Genomic DNA, 24,854 nt, shown 5'->3' with positions numbered 1-24,854 from the left:
CTTTCCAAAATGGTAATCAGCTTATAGATTTTTGTTTTATTAGTCATTTGAGTGAGAAGCATTATGACAAGATGTACTCACTTTTAATTCAGAAAAGTGATGCTGACTTAAAACAAACCTTTTTTAACCTCTCTTTCTCTTAGACATAAAATGTTCTGTTCAGAAATAAAACTAAAGGCATTGAGTTTATCTTCAGGTTCAATTTCTAGCTTTAAAGTACCTTAATCACCATAAAGATTTAGCAATCCAAGATTCTTTGTCTCCTCCCAGGGAGAGTGATCCTTCCTTCCTTTATAGAGTAACAAGTAAATATCAAGGGCAAGGATTAACCTCATTGTAAAACAAAACAAACAAATGTTCCTACCTTAACAGTTGGTAAATTCAGATTTCTCAACCTCAGGCTTCTTACTTCTGAACTGAAAAATTATTTGTAGTGCCTTGTAAATATTATTTGAAATAGGAGCCCCTATATCAGGAAAGTCATTTCTTAGGATATTAATTCACATCCTTTGAATGTTATTTATTTACATGGCTTTAAAAACAATTAAGACATTTAGGGAACACATTAAACCACAGATTAATGTACATTTTTCTCTCAGCCAATCTATCATTCAAAGGCTTACCCCTACCCTTTTCCACCCAGGGAGATAAATGTTTCAGAACCAGAGGCATATTTCCTTTCTGTCTGGTTTCTTAGAATTCATTTAAACATGCTTGTTGAAATTTCCTGTCATGTAATATTTTAGCAAGATTCCCTAAATATATACAGCATCCAGACTGTAAATATTGCATGACAAGATTACTACCAAGTTTTCTTCCTTAGGCAAACAATACCACAGTCAAAATCCCCTACATAAACAATTCCAGTTAGTATGTAAATGAGATTAACACAATAAAAGAGTTAAGCATAGCTGTTTTTCTCTAAGTCTTTTAAATAACTAGGAGTGAATATTCAAAAATGGTAAATGCCTTGGGGGCACCAGGGCTGTCTGTGAGTTATCACCACAGGTCTACAGGAGGACAAGAGGACTGCCCACTTCCAAATTAAAGATCACTTTCTCTCAACAACACCCAAATCAGAGCACAAAGAAAACTGTTTCCTCTTTAAGGTACTGTGTTCAATAATTTTTGAATTCCTAAGAAGTCCCAAGGAGTTACAGACTGATAAGACTGCCAGAGACAAATTTCAGGACTTTTTTAAGACTAATTTCTTATTCCTGAAAGATACATACAAAACTAAATATGACTCCCTTTAAACAAGTGAAAAATCAAGACTCTAAAAGTAAAGATATCTAAACTAATACACAAGAAATCATTTCCTCATAGACTCTCATAGAAAGATCAGGCCTCATAGTATGATCTCTTGGCCATCTTTGGTATAAAACTCTCTGGGAAAAAAGATCAACATCAGATATTTTTTAATGCCACCGTTTTAGCTGCCCATTATACGTAGTGATGGGAGAGAGAGACTGGGTGGACTCCTTCCTCCTGTCTAGCTACTTAAAGGTGCCACTCTAATCAGGTTTCCCTGGAACCAGCTCATTTCATAGGCTAGGACTGCTTAGAGAAACTAGAACCTTGATCTTGCTTTAAACTTCAGGGTTTAACCTCCTTTGTTTTAAAGGAAAATAAACACTGAGATTTTGATTGTTTTATAGTTACAATACTGGCTTCCACAAGAATTAGAGGCCTTGATCAGTTTTCTGTTTATCTATATCCACCAGGTTGGGACATAGACTTGGATTACTGTGATATTGAACGGTTTGCCTTGGAAATGAACAGAGATTATTCTGTTGTTTTTCAGATTGTATCCAAGTACTGTATTTCAGACACTTTTGTTGACTATGAGGGCTTCTATTCCATTTCTTCCAAGGGATTCTTGTCCACAATAGTAGATATAATGGTCATCTGAGTTAAATTCACCCATTCCAGTCCGTTTTAGCTCACTGATTTCTAGAATGTCAATGTTCACTCTTGCCATCTCCTGTTTGACCACTTCCAATTTGCCTTGATTAATGGACATTCCAGCTTCCTATGCAATATTGTTCTTTACAGCATTAGACTTTACTTCCATCACCAGTCCCATCCACAACTGGGCTTTGTTTTCACTTTGGCTCTATCTCTTCATTCTTTCTTGAGTTATTTCTCCACTCTTCTCCAGTAGCATATTAGGCACCGACCGACCTGGAGGGTTCATCTTTCAGTGTCATATCTTTATGCCTTTTCATACTGTTCATGGGGTTCTCAAGGCAAGAACACTGAAGTGGTTTGCTAGTGCACTCTCCACCATGACCAGTCCATATTGAGTCCATGCCTACACAGCATGGCTCATAGTTTCAATGAGTTAGGCAAGACTGTGGTCCATGTGATCAGTTTGATTAGTTTTCTCTGATTGTGTTTTTCATTCTGTCTGCCCTCTGAGGGATAAGGGTAAGAAGCTTTTGGAAGTTTCCTGATGGGAGAGACTGACTGAGGGGGAAACCAAGTCTTGCTCTGATGGGCAGGGCCATTGTCAGTAAACCTTTAATCCAACTTTCAGTTGATGGGCGGGGCAGTGTTCCCTCCCTGTTGTTTGACCAAATTGAGGTGGAGGTAATGAAGATAAAGGCGACCTCCTTCAAAAGGTCTCCTGCACACTGCCCCACTCAGTGCCCTGACCCTGTAGCAGGTCACTGCCTGTCCACACCTCCACTGGAGACTCCTGGACACACAGAGGCAAGTCTGGGTCAGTCTCTTGTGGGGTCACTGCTCCTTTCTCCTGGGTCCAGGTGTGCACAAGGTTTTGTGGGTGGGCTCCGAGAGTCTTCTTCCCCAGTCCTGTGTAATCAAAATTCTGTAATCAAATCCCGATAGCCTCCAAAGTCAAATTCCCTGGGGGTTCTCAGTCCCTTTGCCAGATCCCCAGTTTGGGAATCTGAAGTTGAACAGGTCTATGAAGACCTACAAGACCTTCTAGAACGAACACCCAAAAGAGATGTTCTTTTCATTATAGGGGACTGGAATGCAAAACTAGGAAGTCAAGAGATACCTGGAGTAACAGGTAAATTTGGCCTTGGAGTACAGAAAGAAGCAGGGCAAAGGCTAACAGAGCTTGGCCAAGAGAATACACTGGTCATAGCAAATACCCTCTTCCAACAACACAAGAGAAGACTCTCCACATGGATGTCACCAGATGGTTGATACCAAAATCAGATTGATTATATTCTTCACAGCTAAAGATGGAAAAGCTCTATACAGTCAGCAAAAGCAAGACTGGGAGATGACTGTGGCTCAGATCATGACCTCCTTGTCACCAAATTCAAACTTAAATTGAAGAAAGTAGGGAAAAACACTAGACCATTCAGGTATGACCTAAATCATATCCCTTACAATTATACAGTAGAAGTGACAAATAGATTCAAGGGATTAGATCTGATAGAGTGCCTGAAGAACTATAGACAGAGGTTCATGACATTCTATAGGAGGCAGTGATCAAGACCATCCCCATGAAAAAGAAATGCAAAAAGGCAAAATAGTTGTCTGAGGAGACCTTACAAATAGTTGAGAAAAGAAGAGAAGCGAAAGGCAAAGGAGAAAAGGAAAGATATCCCCATTTGAATGCAGAGTTCCAAAGAATAGCAAGGAGAGATAAGAAAACCTTCCTCAGTGATCAGTGCAAAGAAATAGAGGAAAACAATAGAATGGAAATGACTAGAGAACTTTTCAAGAAAATCAGTGATACCAAAGGAATATTTCATGCAAAGATGGGCACAATAAAGGACAGAAATTGTATGGAACTAACAGAAGCAGAAGATATTGAGAAGAGGTGGCAAGAATACACAGAAGAACTGTACAAAAAAGATCTTAATGACCTAGAAAACCATGTTGGTGTGATCACTCACCCAGAGCCAGACATCCTAGAATGCAAGGTCAAATGGGCCTTAGGAAGCATCACTATGAACAAAGCTAGTAGAAGTGATGGAATTCCAGTTGAGCTATTTCGAATCCTAAAAGATGATTCTGTGAAAGTGCTACACTCAATATGCCAGCAAATATGGAAAACTCAGCAGTGGCTACAGGACTGGAAAAGATCAGTTTTCATTCCAATCCCAAAGAAAGGCAATACCAAAGAATGCTCAAACTACCATGCAATTGCACTCATCTCACACGCTAGCAAAGAAATGCTCAAAATTCTCCAAGCCAGGCTTCAATGGTACATGAAGTGTGAACTTCTAGATGTTCAAGCTCGTTTTAGAAAAGGCAGAGGAACCAGAGATTAAACTTCTAACATCTGCTGGATCATAGAAAAAGCAAGAGATTTCTAGAAAAACATCTACTTCTGCTTTATTGACTATACCAAAGCCTTTGGCTGTGTGGATCACAACAAACTGTGGAAAATTCTTAAAGAGATGGGAATACCAGACCACCTTACCTGCCCCCTGAGAAATTTGCATACAGGGCAAGAAGCAACAGTTAGAACCAGACATGGAACAATGGCCTTTTTCTAAATTGGGAACAGAGTAAGACAACAAGGCTGTATATTGTCACCCTGCTTATTTAACTTATATGCAGAGTACATCATGTGAAATGCCAGGCTGGATGAAGCAGAAGTTGGTGTCAAGACTGCCAGGAGAAATATCAATAACCTCAGATAGACAGATGACACTACACTTATGGCAGAAAGCAAAGAAGAACTAAAGAGCCTCTTGATGAAAGTGAAAGAGAAGAGTGTAAAAACCAGTTTAAAACTCAACATTCAGAAAATGAAGATCATGGCATGTGCCCCCATCACTTCATGGCAAAGAGATGCGGAAACTATGAAAACTGTGACAGACTTTATTTTCTTGGGCTCCAAAATCACTGCAGATGGTGACTGTAGCCATGAAAGTAAAAGACACTTACTCCTTGGAAGAAAAGCTATGACCAACCTAGACAGTATATTAAAAAGCAGAGGCATTACTTTGCCAGGAAAAGTCTGTCTAGTCAAAGCAATGGTTTTTCCAGTAGTCATGTATGGATGTGAGACTTGGACTGCAAAGAAAGCTGAGCGCCAAAGAATTAATGGTTTTGAACTGTGGTGTTGGAGAAGACTCTTTAGAGTCTCCTGGACTGCAAGGAGATCCAACCAGTCCATCCTAAAGGAAATTAGTCCTGAATATCCATTGGAAGGACTGATGTTGCGGCTGAAACTCCAATACTTTGGCCACCTGATACGAAGAACTGACTCTTTGGAAAAGACCCTGATGCTGGGAAAGATTGAAGGTGGGAGGAGAAGGGGACAACAGAGGATGAGATGGTTGGATGGCTTCGCTAACTTGATGGACATGAGTTTGAGTAAGCCTCGGGAGTTGGTGATGGAGTCACCATCTGGCTTGCTGTAGTCCATGGGGTCGCAAAGTCAGACACAACTGAGAGAGTGAACTTAACTGAACTGATATCCACCAGGTAGATAAATGAACTCACTAGTTTAATATTGAGAGTTTGGTGAATGGTTTTTCTTTAGAAGTGTTCCTTTCACCCCTGCATACTGGTTAAAACCTCTGATGGCTCAGCTGGTGAAGAATCCACCTGTAATGCAGGAGACCGCCTATAATGCAAAAGACCCAGGTTTGATCCCTGAGCCTGGGTCAGGAAGATCCCTGGAGAAGGAAATGGCAACTCACTCCAGTATTTTTGCCTGGGAAATCCCATAGACAGAGGAACCTGGTGAGCTACAGTGCATGAACTCCCAAGAGTTGGACATGACTTAGTGACTAAATCATCAGCACCACCACTGGTTAAAACATAGACATTGGAATCATATAGGCTTGAGTTGACACCAGTTGTATGGTCTTGAATTAGTTCCTTAATCTAATCTCTCCACTAGAAAATGGGATTATTAATCAGTACCTGCTACATAGGGCTATTATAAGGATTAAGACAATTCATACATATAAACGGTAGTTTAAATAAGACTGAGAATCAGGAAGCAAACTATGCAGAAGGAAGAAGAAGAAGGAGAAAGGGGCAGGGAGAATAAAGAGTACAAAAGGGAAAAGGAAAGGTATAGGAGAGAGGGTGAGGGCCAGGAAAAGTTTGGTAAGGGGAGGATAAAGTGGGGAGAGAGGGAACCATAATTATAATAATCATGTCTTTGTAAAGTACATCCGAGGTACTCAGCAAACCCTAACCCTAACAAAAGCCACCAAACCTGCTTGAATCCTAGTATCCAGGACATTTTTCTTTCTTTAATGATATTTTTAATTGGAGTATAGCTGCTTTACAAAGTTTTATTAGATCACTTCATGGGAAATAGATGGGGAAACAGTGGAAACAGTGGCAGACTTTATTTTGGGGGCTCCAAAATGACTGCAGATGGTGATTGCAGCCATGAAATTAAAAGATGCTTGCTCCTTGAAAAAACAGTTATGACCAACCTAGAGAGCATATTAAAAAGCAGAGATATTACTTTGCCAACAAAGGTCCGTCTAGTCAAGGCTATGGTTTTTCCAGTGGTCATGTATGGATCTGAGAGTTGGACTGTGAAGAAAGCTGAGAGCTGAAAAATTGATGCTTTTGAACTGTGATGTTGGAGAAGACTCTTGAGAATCCCTTGGACTGCAAGGAGATCCAACCAGTCAATCCTAGGAGAGATCAGTCCTGGGTGTTCATTGGAAGGATTGATGCTGAAGCTGAAACTCCAGTACTTTGGCCACCTCATGAGAAGAGTTGACTCATTGGAAAAGACCCTGATGCTGGGAGGGATTGGGGGCAGGAGAAGAAGGGGACAACAGAGGATGAGATGGCTGGATGGCATCACCAATTCGATGGACATGAGTATGAGTAAACTCTGGGAGTTGGTGATGGACAGGGAGGCCTGGCGTGCTGCGATTCATGGGGTCGTAAAGAGTCGGACACGACTGATCGACTGAACTGAACTGAACTGAACAGAACAGTATAGAAAAGTGAGTCAGCTATATGTGCACATGTACATCCAACATTCTTTGTTGGATTTCCTTCCCACTTAGGTGACTTCAGAACACTGAGTGGAGCTCCCTGAGGTGCACAGTAGGCTCTCACTAGTTGTCTCTTTCACACGTGGTACCAAATAGTATATTGTGCCAGTTGCAATCTCCTAATTCATCCCACCGTTATCTATTACTTTTCTCCAGCCTTCACCTGAGTGATTAGCCCAAAAAACAAAACCAACCAACCAAACAGAAAACCACACAGCCATGCTAATTGGGTTTCACTTTAAATCCTTGGAAACAACTAGCAACTGGTGTAAAAATACAGAAAATTTGTTTTTCTGGCCTTAATTAATTCAGTTTCTCAATTACAGAATGAAAATATAAGTACTTCCCATCGTTTTCTTAGGTCAAACTCAAGGGCAAAAGATGACAACTGCAAGTATCACACAGACATAACGTCAAGTAGAAAAAGAGGAACATTTCCCTCCTTGGAGATCTTTTTGTCAGCAAAGAAAACCTTTCCTAGAAGCCCCTGAACAATTTCCCCTTCTTTCTCACTAAACAGAATGGTATTACTTTACCACATCTTCATTAGTCTTTGGTAAGGTGGATAAAACCATCCTAGCTGGATGAAGTCAATCAAGTTTCACCCCACTGGAATGGGGTTCATCTCTTTCAATATATATGGCCAGGAGGATGACAGGAGATACCTGGAGAATTATATTAGCAAAAGAGAATTAGATTGTCAGAAACATCACTAGATTGGTCTAAGAGGGATATAAACAGTACAAAATGAAAAGAGGTCTTTTGATCCCCCAACATTCTACAAGCAGCAAGCAGGTTAAGAAAATTACTTCAGCTGCAAACTTGTTGCTATCCTTCATGAGAAAGGAAGGGTAACTTGGAGAATGGAAATAAGAACCCAGAAGGTAGAGCCAGTAGCCACTAAGAATTATTTTCAAACACGGAGCTCTAACCAAGGAAATGTCAACCTGTGCATAACTGAACATAAGAATTGCTCAAGACCAGTGACTCTTGTGTGACTCTCTATTCTGCCTTTTTGAATAAGAGTCTGTATAGCAGTTATCTTATGCCTAGCCTACCATTATATGTTGAGTGTACAAGAAGGAAAATAATTTGGCTCTTTAGTTCACAAGTCTTCAGAGCAAGAAGAACTGTACTCAAGGAGCCCTACTTTTTATGGAACTTCATCCGAGAAGTTTTGTCTACACTTGATTTATATGAGAAGATTCTGAGCTCTGAGGAGATGCTGTAATGGAATGAGACTTTCATGGACTTTGGAAAGAAAAAAGTACACTGTACATATTGGAACAACGGGAACCAGGGAGCAGAGAGTGGATTTCGGTAACTAGCATCCGAAATGGTCCTCAAAGATCGCCATATTCTGGTATTCACATCCTTATACAGTGCATTCCTATATTGCATCAGCATTGTTCTGTGTGGCCAATAGACTCTGCAGAAGATACAGCATGTGATGAGACTAGATCATAAAAGACATTGTGGCTTCTGCTTTTCTTTTTATCTTAGGGGACCCAGCTACCATGAAATAAGGACATTTAAGCAGTCCTATGGAGAGGTTTCCATAGCAAGGAACTGAGGCCTTCTGCAAACAGTTATGTGAGTATGTTCCAGTCAAGTCTTCTTATGAATTCAGCCCCAGTCAACAGCTCATTTGCAGACTCAAGGGAGATACAGAGTAAGAATAACCAAGCTACGCCCTTGGGGATGCCTGATCCATAGAAACTATGAGAAAATAAGTATCCAATATTTTAAATTTCTAAATTTGGGGATAACGTAGAGATATATAACAATTTAAGTTACTGTCACTAAAAGTTCTATAATATTTTTTCCCTAAAGACAGCCTGTTCAGAGAGACTCTCAAAACCAGTTATTGAAAAAGTATTAGGGGGACAATCCTGGTGGTCCAGGGGTTAAGACTTCAGCTCCCAATGCAGGAGGCTGGTTTGGTCTCTGATTGGGGAAACAACATCCTGCATGCCAAATGGCAAAGACAAAAACAAACAAAAAAAAGTATTAGAGTCCCTCTTAAAAAAAAAATAGAACAAAATGGTTGACAAATATCTTCATCCCAGAAAAAAGCAAAATATCAAACTCTACAGTAACAATTAGACAGTAAAGTGCTCTGTTCTTTGTGCATCATCTTCCATAATTAACATAATTAATATTAAAATTATAGAGGCATTTAATCAATATGCCCACACTGAAAGGTTTAATTCAGTTGTGGGTGGCAGTGAGAAAGCCATTGGGAATGAGGAAGAGAAAGAACAGGCAGATGAAAAGAAAGATGCTATTAAAGGGTAGTGCAGTGTAGTGGTTAAGAGCCACACTGCCTTCAAATCCTGACTGAGTAATCATGACCTTCCTAATTTGTAAAATGGGAATAATTATAGTCCCTTCCTCAAGAGATTGTATGAAGGTTAAATACAAGTAAAGCACACAAGAGAGCACCCAGAACATACCATGTACTTAATAAAATCGCTTACATCATCCTGGAGATGTGGATGGAATGGGAATGGATAGATGCATTTTGAGTTACAAAGAAGATTCAGTCACAGTCTTACTTACTTGGCAGGTTATGCTACTTTAATTTCCCTTCAGAAAACCTCAGGAGAGTGCAAAGAGAAGCCCTAATCTAACTGGGAGGCAATTAAAACTATAGTTTAGTTCAGTCGCTCAGTCGTGTCTGACTCTTTGCAACCCCATGAACCGCAGAACGCCAACTCACTGTCCATCACCAACTCCTGGAGTTTTCCCAAACTTATGTTCATTGAGTCGGTGATGCCATCTAACCATCTCATCCTCTGTCGTCCCCTTCTCCTCCTGCCTTCAATCTTTCCCAACATCAGTTCAGTTCAGTTCAGTTCAGTCGCTCAGTCGTGTCCAACTCTTTGCGACCCCATGAACCACAGCACGCCAGGCCTCCCTGTCCATCACCAACTCCCGGAGTCCTCCCAAACCCATGTCCATTGAGTTGGTGATGCCATCCAACTATCTTATCCTCCGTCGTCCCCTTCTCTTCCTGCCCTCAATCTTTCCCAGCATCAGGGTCTTTTCAACATCAGGGTCTTTTCAAATGAGTCAGCTCTTCACATCAGGTGGCCAAAATATTGGAGTTTCAGCTTCAATATCAGTCCTTACAATGTAGTGGCACCTGTTTGCTTTAAGCACTTTTTCATCCATCAGTAGAAAAGCAGATTGAATAGGTTTTTAGTATTGAAATTTACATCTACAATGTATGTGGTGACCCAAAAAATTTATTATACAAACTAGGACACTTCTTGATTGGTTCAAGATGACAGAGTAGAAAGATATGCGCTCATCTTCTCCTGTGAGAGCACCAAAATTGCAACTAGCTGTTGAACAACCATCAACAGGAGGACACTGAGACCCACCAGAAAAAGACACCCCATATCCAAGGACAAAGAAGAAGCTACAACAAGACAGTGGAAGGGGCACAATCATGATAAAAAATAAAATCCCATACCCACCAGGTGGGTGACCCACAAACTGGAGAACAATACCAAAGAAGTTCTTGCACTGTTTTGAAGGCTCTGAGAATCACATCAGGCTTCCCCAGCTGGGGATCCGGCAAAGAGACTAGGAATCCCCAGGGAATCTGACTTTGAAAGTCAGCAGGATTTGATTACCAGACGTCCACAGGTCTGGGGACAACAGAGACTCTGCTATTGGAGTGCACAAATAGACTGGGACACTTCGGAGAATAAAATAGGCTCTAGATATAATTATATGTGAAAAGTAGGTTTAAACTGAAACTATTCCAGACAAGGAGTAATGAACAGTTTGGTCATTGTGACTGTGGAACAAGTTCATAGAGGCAACATGCATGTTTTAATGAAATCAAACAAAAGTTTGCCAACTGTGCACAGAATAAAGACATGGTATCTACTTTAATAATTGCTTTGCCAGAATTTGAATAATTCCTATCAGAGATGGCCAAACCCTTATAATAATACAATAATTACACATAATAAAAATACATCTCAGAAACACCTGACCTTGTTGACACCTGTTATCTTCTCAAAAGTCCCTCTTCCTACCTTAACAGACATTTCTCCAAAGAAGACATGCAGATGGCCAACAAACATATGAAAAGATGCTCAACATCACTCATTATTAGAGAAATGTATATCAAAACTACAATGAAGCATCATCTCACACCAGTCAGAATGGCCATCATCCAAAATCTACAAAAAATAAATGCTGGAGAGGATGCAGAGAAAAGGAACACTTTTGTACTGTTAGTGGGAATGTAAATTGATACACTACGGTGAACAGACACTATAGAGAACACTAAGGTTCTCTAAAAAACTAAAAATAGAACTACCATATGACCCAGCAACCCCACTACTGTGCATATAACCTGAGAAAATCATAATTCAAAAAGACACATGAGGCTTCCATGGTGGTCCAGAGGTTAAGAATCTGCCTTGCAATGCAGGGGCCACTGATTCCATTCCTGGTCCAGGAAGATCCTGCGTGAGGGGGGCAACTAAGCCCATGCACCACTACTAAGTCCATGTGCCACAACTACTGAAGCCCATGCACCATACAGCTCATGCTCTGCAACAAGAGAAACCACTGCAATGAAAGAAGCCCACATACTGCAACTAGAGACTAGATTCTCTTCTCCACAACTAGAGAAAGCCCTCTCACAGCAACGAAGACTCAGTGCCAGCCAAAAATAAAAATATTTTTAAAAAGACACATGTACCCCAGTGCTCATTACAGCACTATTTACAACAGTCAGGACATGGAAGCAACCTAGACGTCCATTGACAGGTGAAGGGATAAAGACGTTGTAGTATACATATGTTAAATACAATGGAACATTAGCCTTAAAAAGGAACAACTTTGAGTCAGTTGAACTGAAGTGGATGAGCTGAGAGCCTGTTATACGAGTGAAGTACATCAGAAAGAGAGAAACAAATATTGTATATTAACGCTGACAACCTAGAGGGATGGGATGGGCAGAGGGAGGCTCAACAGGAAGAGGAGATATAGATATATATATATGTATACTTATTTATGGCTGATTCGAGTTGTTTTATCAAAGAAACCAACACAATATTGTAAAGTAATTATGCTCCAATTAAATAAAAAAGTCCCTCTTCCTTGCTTCCCATGATGGTACTTGCTTCCAGTTATGCTCTGTTTCTCTTCTCACTTTCTTTTATGGGTTCTTCTTCCTTCTTCCCTCTCTGATAGTCCCTTGGCCTTTTTCTCATTGAACCCACTCCCATTCTCCAAGCTTACAGACTCTCACTACCTGAACTATCATGTTTAAATACTGATGATTCCTAAGTATTTGTAGTCCCAATTTCTCTTAAGATCTAGACCTGCACTACCCAATATGACAACCATTAGCTACTTATTGCCCTGGAGCACCTGAAATGTGACTAGTTCAAATTAAGATGGGTATAAAGATAAAATACACACTGTACTTCAAAGACTTCATCAGGAAAAAAATGAATAGAAAATATCTCAGTAATTTTTATGTTTTTATATACACTGTATGCTTAAACGACAATATTTTCAAGATATCTTGGGGTAAATGAAATTTATCATTGAAATTGACTTACCTGTTTCTATTTACTTTTTTATTTTTATTTACTTTTTAAAAAGTAACTATTAGACATACCTAACAGATAAAAGTACATACATAATTCACATTTGTAGCTCACATTATATTTCCATTAGACAGCAGTGCTCTAGAGCTTTATTTCATACTAATGATTTCAACTCTGAAATTCCACCAGCACCTCAAATTTAGTATGTGCAACAACAGAACTCATCAACTTCTGTGTTCAGTCCATTCTCTATCTCAATAATAGAGTGATACTGCTAAACCACATATGCAGTCACACTATTTCCCTGCTCAAAATTCTACAATAGTCACTTTTCAAGATTAAAAGAAATAATAATCTAAGCCTCTCAATCTCTACCTTCAAGGGTTTACAATGTCTCCTCTCTCACTTATTACAACTAGACTGAAAACTCTAAGAAAGATGGGACTATGCTATGAGTCTCAACCAGAAAACAGAAAAAGGTATTGCAAAAACACAATTCATTGAAAAAAAATTGCTTTCCAGTGATTCTTAAAACTATGTGTCAAAACTGGTTCAAAGTGTTCTGGGTAGTCTTAATCCTTATAATAATCCCCCAAAAGAAGGTACTATTATCCCCATTTTACAGATACACTATTTCCTTATTTACAGGAAATAAGGCACAAAGAAGTGTAAGGGACATGCTCAAGGTCACACAACTGGTATATAATGGAGTTCATGGTATGTCCTGGAAAGGAGTATAGTCTCATGGGCCTATTGCATGGAGTACAAATGAAATTAGAAGATAAGTTGGAGCCAGGTCACAACATACCTGAAATGCTTTCCTAAAGAGTTTGGATTTTCCTCTATAAACAATGAGGTTTTTGATCCAGGATGTGATTGGCATGCTCTGACTGATATTTAAGGAGGTAACTTGGTCATGTGGATGAGGAGTAAGAGACTAGAGTGTTCCTCCATCTTCATTCTTCCTCCAGACACCCAAGTTTTCTGTGTGAGAGTTACTGTGAACTCCTTCTCTCTTATCAGACACCTAGTTTTATCAATTTTACCTTCAAAATCTTTCTTCAATTCACCCCCTCTTCTCCAGTCCCACTGCACTAAAGTCACATCTTTATCACCTCTTACTGAGACAATGGAAATAGCCTCTTTACTACCTCGGGTCTTATTCCTTTAACTTATTCTTCACTTGGGCTCAAAACATTGTTGCAAAATTTTACTTTTACTGGAAGGACTGATGCTGAAGCTGAAGTTTCAATACTTTGGCCACCTGAAGCAAAGAACTGACTCACTGGAAGACACCGATGCTTGGAAAGATTGAAGGCAGGAGAAGGGGACAGACAGAGGATAAGATAGTTGGATGGCATCACCAACTGGATGGACATGAGTCTGAGCAAGCTTCAGGAGTTGGTGATGGACAGGGAAGCCTGGTGTGTTGCAGTCCATGGGGTCACAAAGAGTCAGAGGACTGACCTACCGAACTGAACTGCCAACCATAAAGTTAAAAGCCTTCAGTGGCTCTTTATCAATTTTAGGTTCTTTAACACAACATTCAGGAATCTTTATGATGTCACTCTTGTCTGCTTCCACTCTATCAACTCCAACTACATGCCCCCTCTTGTTTCAGTCCAATTAAACTATAAGGTCCTCCTCTTGTCTTGCCTAAGTCTGTGTTCTCTGCCTAGAACAAGGTTCCTCCTTTCATCCACCTAACAGCAGTTACTCATCATTCAAGACAGCTCAGGTTTTATTTCCTTTGGGAAATCTTCCTCCGCATACCTCTTTTCCAGGCAGAGTTAGGTGTGTCTACTCTGAAATCTTCTAACGTTTTATGATAAATATTTATACAATTAATTATATCCCATATTAACTACAAACTTTCTTCAATAAGTCTTACTGATTCAATTACTGAACCAATATTTATTGAATGTTGCCGGCCGGTTCCCCACCCCTCCCCCAGTCCCCCAGAGAATGCTTGGTTTGAATATCCTCTCCTGAATTCCAGGGCTGCCCTGGTGGCTCAGACGGTAAAGAGTCTGCCGGCAGTGCGGGAGACTTGGGTTTGATCCCTGAGTCAGGAAGATCCTCTGGAGAAGGAAATAGCAACCCACTCCAGTATTCTTGCCTGGAAAATCCCACGGGTTGAGGAGCCTGTCAGGCTACATACAGTCCATGAGGTCACAGAATCAGACACGACTGAGTGACTTCACTTTTTTTCCCTCCCTGATTTCAGCTGTATGACTTTCATCCTTCTCCTATACGTTGCAGAGTCCTACAAAAAGAGGCAGACAGAAATAACTGCTTTGGACCCAAAGCTAAGAAAGTCGTTTCTTTAAAAGCACTAGGAGAAGAATTAAAATTTTATAAGCGTATTCCAGGTCTTGCCACATCTGTATGTGTACTTTTAATATGTGACTTTTGCTTGTGTGTGTGTGTGTGTGTGTGTGTGTGTGTGTAAATTCAGTCTGCCCTTCTGAGAGAAAAAGTATGTATTATAGCGGTGTCTCTATATGTTATCCAAATGGGTCCTTTCCTTGGGATGTGACTGAGTCAGTGGCATGGTCTTCTGGAGATTTTTGACCAGCAAGACTAGGCTGCAACTGACAAGCCGGTTTAAACTTAAGTATCCTGTTGCCCAGTGTTCAGGAGTAGGGAGGAGAGGGGATTTCTGCATGAATACAAAAATCATTACCTTTCTGAAGGGCGGAGTTGTAAAAGGTCTTCCAGGTCATCTGGGTGCTCTGGGTCATGCATAAGTAGGAAATGGACCCAATACTTCCCGCAGAGAATTCTCCCCAGGGGCTGAATCCTCCTCCACACTCCCCTCCCCCACCCAAGGCGGACCGTCTACTCAGCGAGTGTGCAGGCAGCGTGGCCACTACTTCTACGACCAGCCCTCTCAACCTTCCCTCTCCCAGCCAAGCTCCGGAGATGTCAAAGATTCTTAAGCTGGCGTTTTCCAACTTGCCCCTGAAGCTAGGCGGGCGGGCCCAAGCTGCGATGTAGAGAATTCGATGTCCCAGCGACCTCCTCTGAGGAGTGGATCGAGTTAAATATAACCGCGCGAATGGAATAGCGCTAAAAATAAGGCAACAGCTGGCCGGTCCATAGCCCGGTCCCGGGAAGGGCGGGGGCCTGAGTGGTCTTGTGCAGGAAGGCCGCTCCGGGCGCCGGGACGAGGAGGCAGCCGCGTCCCGGGGCCTGGGACGGAAGGCCAGCGGGATGGGCGCGAGCTGCCAGGTGCACCTCCGCCCGCTGCGGGTCCCAGGGACTGGAGTCAGGGTCGATCGGTGGCCCGAGGGGGATCTTTTGAAAGATTCAGAACCCTGGGAGAACTTGCCTGGACGTGACAAGGCAGAAGGGCTGAGAGCAGAACTCCTGCTCGCCCCGCCGCCAGAGGGAGCTGAGGGCAAGCCGGGGAAGCCGAACCCTCGAGAAGGCCGCGGCGTCGCCGGGGATCCGAGAGCGGGGGACGTGCGGCACTGGCCGCGCGTGCACACTCAAGGCTCCTGCGGCGACTGGTGCTCGGCCTTAGCGCCCCACAAGCCCCTCCCGGCGCGCGCCCCTCGGCCCTGCGCACCCTCCCGCGTCAGCGCCCCAACTATGAAGCCCACAATTGAAACGTTCCCCAAACGGGCTATTTATTTGCTCCCAATAAATCGATCTGCAGTGATTAAGAAATCGATGTAGCCTGGGTGGGCGACGTCGCTCTCGGGGTGGGAAAGGCGCCTCTGCCCTGAGCTCGCGGGGAGGCCGAGGGCGGATGCGGGCCTGGGAGAGGCGTGTCCCGAGGGGGCCACACCCGAGGACCCGCCACCTGGGCGCGCGGGCCCCGCCAGGCCGCGTTCCCTCGGGCGGCGAGGGGCGCGCGCCCGCCGCCCGCGCTCCTCGGCCCCTCTCGCCTTCTCTCTTGCGCGCGGGGGAGGCCGTGGCCGGCAGGCGCCGCCGAACAGCTCAGAGGCTTTTGTTGCTCCACGGCGGGCTGAATGGGGGTTTTGTAAAGCGGGACAGATAAAAATGAGCAGCATCATATTGTTTGACAGAATGATCCCATATGATGAAGTGTCGGCTCCGAAGGGGGTGAAAATGGTGAATTCCTAAAAACCCAGCCTTCGGCTCCTCCGAGAGCTGCCGGTAGCCTGGAGCGACCCGCGGACAGCCGGGCCCCGCCGCATCGCACCAAACCGTGTCGGGAAGACTCGAGCTTTCAATGCCAAGTCATTTTTAAGCCCCGATCCTGCCCAGGACCTTTCTCCTCGCGGATGAAAAGAACAATTTTCGAGAGAAAGGCTCGTTTTGATTAAATCTGACATGCTGCTGATAACTCCATGCTAATGTGAAATAATTAACATAATAGCCATAATTAAAAGCACGCTAACAATGCCATAAATTTATCACACAATTTTACTAGCTTTCTGCCCCTAACTGCTCTCTCATCGTTAATTAAACGTGTTGCCTTTTACAGAATGGATGTTTATACATTTCCAATATAAATAAATTCGAAGCCATCCTCTCTCCCTCTCTCTCTCTGTCTCTCTTCCTCTCCCTTTGGTCTCTCACCATTGGAAGGCACTTCTTCGCATGGGCCCTGAGTGGCGGACACCTTAAAAATAAATGAAATTTTGAAATGCAAACCCAAACATGAACATTAAATTAATCCCCCCCAACCCCGCCCGCCAGAGATCTGGAAAGGTATACAAGGGTGGTGGGAAATAAGCTGAAAATCCCACCCTCTTGGAAACAGAAATAACTTAGGTGGGGTGGGGGCCCGGGGTGTCCTTTCAGCCCTTCCCACCTCCCTCGGTGGCGGTCATCCAGGCAGAAGCTGATAATAGTTTAACATATCGGTGAAGACTGTCAATAAAGAGCTGACTTTGTTTTTTGGGGGTTGGGGAGAGGGGTATATTCCAGATGGACTCCACCCACATTTAGTTTCCCCTGCATTAAGAAGGGTGGCTGCTCTCTGTGGGGGTCGCGCCCCGGCTGCGCGACCTGGTCCTTTCTCCCCGTATAATAAGAAAAGTGCACCCGCGCCTGGGCGTAACGATTCTATCTCACCTCCGGCCAACGATTTATTCAACCACGGGCATAGTTTCTGACTTAAAGGGCGAGGAAGAGGGCACCTGCTTTCTCCCGCGCCTGGCGAGGTGGGCCATTCCAGCCTTCCGAACACGCTCACCGTGCCCCTCCTCCTGTGTTGACCACTTAAGAACCCAAATTGAGTTGTAATTAATTTCCCCTTCTTCGTCATAAATTGTTTCATCCTCTTCTTGTCTCCCCCATCCCCATCTCACCCCCCAGGACACACACACTAAATCTCCCCTCCCCCGAGACGTCTCAATTTCCTTCCTATCGATCCGAACTCCACTTTTCTTGTTTCTTGTTGCTAGAACCTCGGTCCCCTCCACCACCACTACCAATCCCCGCCCCCAACGGACTCTGTCCTGGTGGTTTCTGCAGCTGGGTACCACGGATTCTGCCCACCCCAGGAGAAACGGAGGGAGCCTCGTTACATTCTCTTTTGGCTGAAACGTTCCAAACATTTGAACAGGTGAGACAGCTGGCTGCCATCTTCTTTAAATCCCTCCTGGGAAGTTCGCTTGTTGTGACCCAAATAATCACTCTCATTCATAGTAATTGTTTGTGCCTGTGTTTTTCATTCTCCCTCGTACTACCCCCCCAGTAACCGAGATTCAGAAGACGTTTTATCCACATTTCTCCCCCACCCCCATATTTCCGTTCCCTCGAACACATCTTTCTCTCCCCCCCCCCCCCAACAAAGCGCTGTCGCTGTCGCTCTGTATCTGTCTCGCTTTTCCCATCTCTGTTCCAAAGTTGGCGGTAACTGACGACCTCTGGACTTTCAGCCGCTAACTGGGATCATGCGGCAAACAGGATTTACTAAGCCCGGAATCTAGTTGGCCTAGGACAGGACCCTGCACCGTGTCCGGCTCGCGCCCTTCCGCCCTGGCGCTGTCCCGCAGTGATGGCAGCGGGAACCTTCCTGCCTCCCACCTGGACTGCCGCTTAGCCTCCTTCCCGCCACGGCAGGTTGCGCGGCGCTACTGTCCGCCCAGAAGAAGGAAAAGGGCGACAGGCTGCCCAGCCTAGAGCTGTTGGGAGAAATCCACCGCCTTCGCTGGAAATCGATATTAAACCGTTGGGCCGGCACCGGCGCAGGACGTCGGGGGCTCAGCCAGTAGGTCCCGCACGTCTCATCATTTAGCTAATCGAGTCGAAAAGTTTCTGTAAGGGCCAGACCCGGCATCAGATGGTAACACTGATTGAACAAGAGATTAACACAATAGATCTCTAACCGAGGGGAAGCGTTGCTTTTCACGCTACGTGCCGTAATTAATGGTATGAATCAATTAATTTGACTTTTATTGTGTCGAAAGAAAAAAGCGCAACAAATGGAACTGGCGGCTGGGAGTTGTTCACCCCCACCCCTTTCCCCAGGGAGGTCCCAAAGAGACTCGGGGGAATGGACGGATGGGGCCAGGTCTTGGCCGAGGGAGGCTCAGAGGCAGTAAACAGCGGCGCCGAGGGAGTGCTGAGAGCCAGCCCTGGCGGGTCGAGGAATTGAAATTAGGCTCATTTGGAGGATGCTTCAAGAAGACTGCGGAGGGCATCCCCTGGAGCCGCTACCCTTACGCGCGTACACACACACGTGCAACGCGTCCACGCGGGCCCAGTCTCCTAGGCTGCGGTGGGGCTCCTGCCGGCCCGCGCCTGCTTCTGGGACTGGACAACCGAAGCTGAGCAAAAGGAATTTGTGGATTCAGTTTCTTTTACGTGCCCCTCCGACGTTCTTTTTGTAATTATTGGGTTACTGAGACAGTTTCACCCGGGACCTCCGCTGCCGAGGGACAGCGGGCAGCCAGTTCGCCGCTGCAGTCGGTTTTGCGGGAAGCTGTCTAAAAGGTATTGTAAACAGTTCGGAGCCTGCGGGCCACAAAGCGGTGCAGCTGCGGGGATGAACTCAGATGTATTTCAGGGTCAAGTGCAACCGGGGTATCATTTAGATACAGAAAAATCGTGGAGTTTCCTGGGCGTCTCAAGATGGAGGAACTGCCCCGGCTTCAACCAGAAACATCCTGCGAAGTGGGGGGTCCAATGTACTAGTGTTTTATCCGGGAAATTATCTAATGAAAATTGAAGTCAATCTGTGTGTCGCACTGCCTATGAGTGAAGCAAGTTTAGGTATGTGTCCAGGCTAAGGAATGAGAGAGGTGGTAGGTGAGAGAGGCACAGACAGGGAATCATAAGTACTACTGGCCTCCAGGAAATACATCCAGTTTCTTAGTGTCTTCTGTAAATATTGAATTTCACTATTTCTTCTCAGACTATCTCCCCTTGTGCTCCTTCCTCTGGTAAGGCCTGCACTCCCTTCTCAGGCCTCAGTGGCCAGACTGGGCTTGGGTTCCAGGAGCCCTTAACACCCGGCAGGTACTCGCGGCTCGCAAGGAGTCTGCCTAAAAATGCAGGAGGAAAAAAGCAGCGCATCGCGGCTTCACCAGGTCAGGAGCAGTATTCCGAAGTGCGCGGTCCACGCGCCCCAGCAATGTCACGCATCCGGGGTCGGTTTGCGCCCCCCACCCTCCATCCCAGTTAAATGCCGACAGTCTTTCCTACCATCACTGACTTTCCTTGCCAAAGAAACTCGGTGTGCACTGGCCATATCTTCGCCTCCTCCTCCACCTCCTCTGTTGCCGGTCTCTGAGGAACTAAAATCTTGGAGGGTTTGTCTATACCCTAAGAGGAAAGAATCCACGTTAGTTAGCCGCAAGGAGAGTCCGGGTCGTCAACAAGCCCGCTCCCAGGAGGCTGGGCCCAGAAGCCTGAAAAGTCACACCGCCCGCTCCCCCTGAGGTCAGCCATCCCAAACAGGGCGCGGCGTCTAACCTAGAGGCCCGAAGCCTCTTCCCGTCCCCCCTCGACTTACCCAGGCCGCCGCCAATGCCGGCTCCTTCCCCAGCGCCTCATTTCCGACTTTTTCACATGCTAAGTCGTTTAACAACTCCGAGCTGCTAGTCGCGGATTTATTTATAGGTTCTCTGTTATTTTACGTCCTTTTTATTTCTCTCTGCAACTATTCTGATAGATTAATCAATAGCCATTTTCTGACCTTCGGAAACCCCAACTGATGCTGCTGTGGCCGAGCGGTGGGGGGGGGGGGGGATATATTATTGCACACACATACATATAAACACGCCCACATCGAGCCGGGAAACCGAAGACAGGACCCTGTGGTTTGACTTTAGCGGGAGGAGGAGCGCCTCCCCTCAGCAGGTGTCTCCGCCGACCAAGCACTGAGGCAGGAGGGGCTCTTAAGTCTAATTAGCAAGACAGAGCCGGGGCGCTGCCCTTAATCTTTAGAGCTAAAAAGAATTAAAAAAAAAAAAAAAAACACACACAAGACCGAGACTACTAAGTTTTTCTTTAAAAAAAATTTTAAAAAGGGATGTGAATCTTGTCCTACATTCTATGCCTAGGGAGCTTTGGCAAAGGGCGGGTGGCAAGCGAGGGTGGGGGGGGAGGGAGAGGGGGCGGGGAGGTCGGGGAAGCAGAGCCGCGGGTCCGGCGGGCGCTCCCGGGCCCACACCCTCCCTCGCTCACACGCACCCACCCTCACTCACACCCACAGGCTCCCTCGACCCCCTCGCCGGGATCCAGCCCAGGGTGGGGTCCCAGGGCGGTCCCAGGCGCCCTGGGGCCCCGCGGGATGCCGGAGCACGGTGCGGCGCGGAGTTGCGCGTCCCTTGTCCCTTTGTTGACAATTCTCTCGACCAACTTGAGTTTGGCCGGCTCCGCGGCGGCCCTGACGTCACGCACGGTCACGTGGCCCCGCCTCCCGTTGGATCTTTAAGTAGAAAGTAATCTATCAGGCCAGTCCTTAAAACGGGACTTTCGACTGCGGGGGCTTCGGCGTCCCTGACACCCCCCTCCCTCCCCCGGTTGCCCCTGCCCGCGCCCTCTCGAGCTGCTCGGCGCCCCGCGTCCCGCGCCCGCCTGCACCGCTCCTGCTCCCCACGCCCGGGCCGGAGGCAGAGGAAGGCAGGCGAAGTGAGGGGGTGCGGCGTGGAGAAGCTGTCGGGCCCGGGCCGGGTCCGGGGCCGCGGCCGGGATCAGCAGCGAGCGCCTAGTACCAAGCGCCAGGGACAGCTGGAGTTTGCGGAGCGCTGCCACGGGGGGCGGACGGCACAGCCCGAGTCGTGCGATGCCCGGCCGCCGACTGTGAGCCAAGCCGGGAGGGCCCCGGACCACCTACGCCCCCCTCCCCTCTCCCAATCCCCTGTCTTTCGGGGGCGCCCCAAACCCCTTTCCTGAGGTTGGCGGCAGCCCCTGAAGACGCCCATCGCGCGCCGCTCCTTCCCCGCCGCCGCCACCAACCCCGAGGAGGGATGACCCTCTCCGGTGGCGGCAGCGCCAGCGACATGTCCGGCCAGACGGTGCTGACGGCCGAGGACGTGGACATCGATGTGGTGGGCGAGGGCGACGACGCGCTGGAAGAGAAGGACAGCGATGGGGGCTGCGACAGTCCCGCGGGGCCGCCCGAGCTGCGCCTGGACGAGGCGGACGAGGTGACGCCGGTGGCACCCCACCACGGGCAGCCTCAGCCGCCGCACCAGCAGCCCCTGGCACTGCCCAAAGAGGTGGCTGGAGCCGGGGCCGGGCCAGGGGGCGAGGCGGGAGCATCCGAGGCCGACGGCTGCAAGAGCGGCGCTGGCGGCGAGGAGGGCGGCGGGAGCGGTGGCGGGCCCGGCTCCGGCAGCGGTGCGGCGGGTGGCCTGGCCCCGAGCAAGCCCAAGAACAGCCTGGTGAAGCCGCCCTATTCGTACATTGCGCTCATCACCATGGCTATCCTGCAGAGCCCGCAGAAGAAGCTGACTCTGAGCGGCATCTGCGAGTTCATCAGCAACCGCTTCCCCTACTATCGGGAGAAGTTCCCCGCCTGGCAGAACAGCATCCGCCACAACCTCTCGCTCAACGACTGCTTCGTCAAGATCCCCCGTGAACCGGGCAACCCGGGCAAGGGCAACTACTGGACCCTGGACCCTCAGTCCGAGGACATGTTCGACAACGGCAGCTTCCTGCGGCGCCGGAAACGCTTCAAGCGCCACCAGCAGGAGCACCTGCGTGAGCAGACGGCGCTCATGATGCAGAGCTTCGGCGCCTACAGCCTGGCGGCGGCGGCCGGCGCCGCGGGGCCCTACGGCCGCCCCTACGGCCTGCACCCTGCGGCCGCGGCCGGTGCTTACTCGCACCCGGCGGCCGCGGCAGCTGCGGCGGCGGCCGCGGCTCTCCAGTACCCGTACGCGCTGCCGCCCGTGGCCCCGGTGCTGCCGCCCGCTGTGCCGCTGCTGCCCTCGGGTGAGCTCGGCCGCAAAGCGGCCGCCTTCGGCTCTCAGCTCGGCCCGGGCCTGCAGTTGCAGCTCAATAGTTTGGGAGCCGCCGCGGCCGCCGCAGGCACGGCGGGCGCCGCGGGCACCACGGCGTCGCTCATTAAGTCCGAGCCGAGCGCGCGACCGTCGTTCAGCATCGAGAATATCATCGGAGGGGGCCCCGCGGCGCCCGGGGGCTCGGCCGCGGGCGCTGGGGGCGCTGGGGTAACTGGGGGCACCGCGGGTAGCGGAGGCGGTGGCGCCGCGCAGTCCTTCCTGCGGCCGCCCGGGACCGTGCAGTCGGCAGCGCTCATGGCCACGCACCAGCCTCTTTCACTGAGTCGGACGACGGCCACCATCGCGCCGATTCTGAGCGTGCCGCTTTCTGGACAGTTTCTGCAGCCTGCAGCCTCGGCTGCCGCTGCTGCCGCCGCCGCTGCTCAAGCCAAGTGGCCCGCTCAATAGGGACGCGCCGGTGGCCGGGATGCGGGGCCTGGCGGCGGCCTGGAGTCTCGGCTGCAATTTGCGAGTTGCGCGCCCCGCCCCGCTCCTGGCCCCCCTGCCCAATCCTGGACTCTGCCTCTCTTCCATTTCCTCCCCCCCGACCCCTCAACACCGACCTTCGGCGGCCTCCACCCAGTCCTGCACACCTAGGCTGGCGAAGCAAACTCTCACCGCGCGCCCGCGGGGAATATCTTTCCGTACAGGTAAAACCGAAAACCGATTTTTCCAAAACTGTACCCGGACGGCGCCTGCTCTCAGTACCTGGGGGATGAGAGGGAAATTCTTTGTACATATTTGTATAAAAATTACTGACTTTCCTTTTGGGGTTTTTATTTTTTTAAGAAAAAAATTCAGTAGATTTAGAGCTCTGAACTTTCATTTTTTCTGAAGGTTCACTCTCAGCAGTTTTATGTGAGAAAAAATGTATAGAGACGTTGGGAGATTTTAAATATAAAATTTTCAGAAGACGAAAGTCATTCTATATAAAAGTCTGTTTATATATAATGAATATATATGGTATTCTAAATGTTATTCCATCGTGTTGTACACAACTTTGTAAATAAAATTTTTAAAGGCTCAGCTTAATGTTTCATTTAGGTGTCTAAAGTAAATGACAAGATTTTAAAATAATATTTGCATTTTATTCTTCCCAGATGAGTTTCAAGGAATGACCTTTTCAAACTTTGCTAATTCATAATTTGAGTGTAAGAAAATTTTAATTGGAAAAAGTACGCCTAATTTAAATTGTACTAATATTTTCTTTTAGTTTTCACATAACATGGGTGTGTGGGTGGTGATTTTCTCCCTTTCAATACATTACATCTAAATGACTAGATATTTCTGAAGATAAAGTAAGCTGCCATTTTAAAAACCAACCTAATTCTAAACTTCTGCACAATTTTAATTATTTTTAAACATCAGACTTCATCTTTCACAAAGGAAACTTTCCAAAAGAGAGTTCTTAATCATTTCAATTAACCTTTCAAAAGAATGTTAATTCCAAACATTTCCCTGATCTAAGCATTTAAAGCCTTGATTTTTTTTCAAACTATTTTCATCCTCTAAGTGGAGGTGGTAATAAACCCAGTTAACTTTTTAAATATATGTAATGGCATTTTAAATTTTGTAGTGAAATAGTATTACCTATATTAACCTCATAGATGATACATTGTTGTTTTGTTCTTTCATAATTTCAAATAAGATGCCTCTTTTCTATGGCAATAATCAATCCACAACATAATTTCGATATCTGAAGGGTTCCTGTAAATGTTTCCTTTCTTACCAACCCGCAGCTTTTCCAAAGGCCAAGAAATATCCTTTAACATCCTTTTAAAACAGATGCACATCACCCGTTTCTTAAACTTTAAAAAATACCTTAGGCTAGTTTAGTATGAAATGCGAGATCACAAAGC

At 46.5% G+C, this 24,854-nt stretch overlaps 1 protein-coding gene and 1 long non-coding RNA gene across 2 annotated transcripts; one reads left to right on the top strand and one right to left on the bottom strand.

Annotated features, from left to right (window-relative positions):
- Positions 1-18,931: 18,931 nt before the first annotated feature.
- Positions 18,932-20,858, bottom strand: LOC136163878 (uncharacterized). Its single transcript, XR_010662302.1, has 3 exons — positions 20,499-20,858; positions 20,189-20,308; positions 18,932-20,028 (listed from the first exon to the last, which is right to left on the bottom strand). It is a non-coding gene; the product is annotated as an uncharacterized lncRNA (long non-coding RNA).
- Positions 20,859-21,538: 680 nt separating this feature from the next.
- Positions 21,539-23,929, top strand: FOXD3 (forkhead box D3). Its single transcript, XM_065928659.1, has one exon. It carries the CDS (start codon positions 21,958-21,960, stop codon positions 23,401-23,403), a length of 1,446 nt encoding a protein of 481 aa, XP_065784731.1. The 5' UTR covers positions 21,539-21,957; the 3' UTR covers positions 23,404-23,929.
- The last annotated feature ends 925 nt before the right edge of the window (positions 23,930-24,854 follow it).

The sequence above is a fragment of the Muntiacus reevesi genome, chromosome 1, assembly GCF_963930625.1.
Source record: "Muntiacus reevesi chromosome 1, mMunRee1.1, whole genome shotgun sequence".
NCBI classification, from domain to species: Eukaryota; Metazoa; Chordata; class Mammalia; order Artiodactyla; family Cervidae; genus Muntiacus; species Muntiacus reevesi.
The sequence above is the reverse complement of the archived record's forward strand: the minus strand, read 5'-3'. Positions and strand labels throughout refer to the sequence as shown.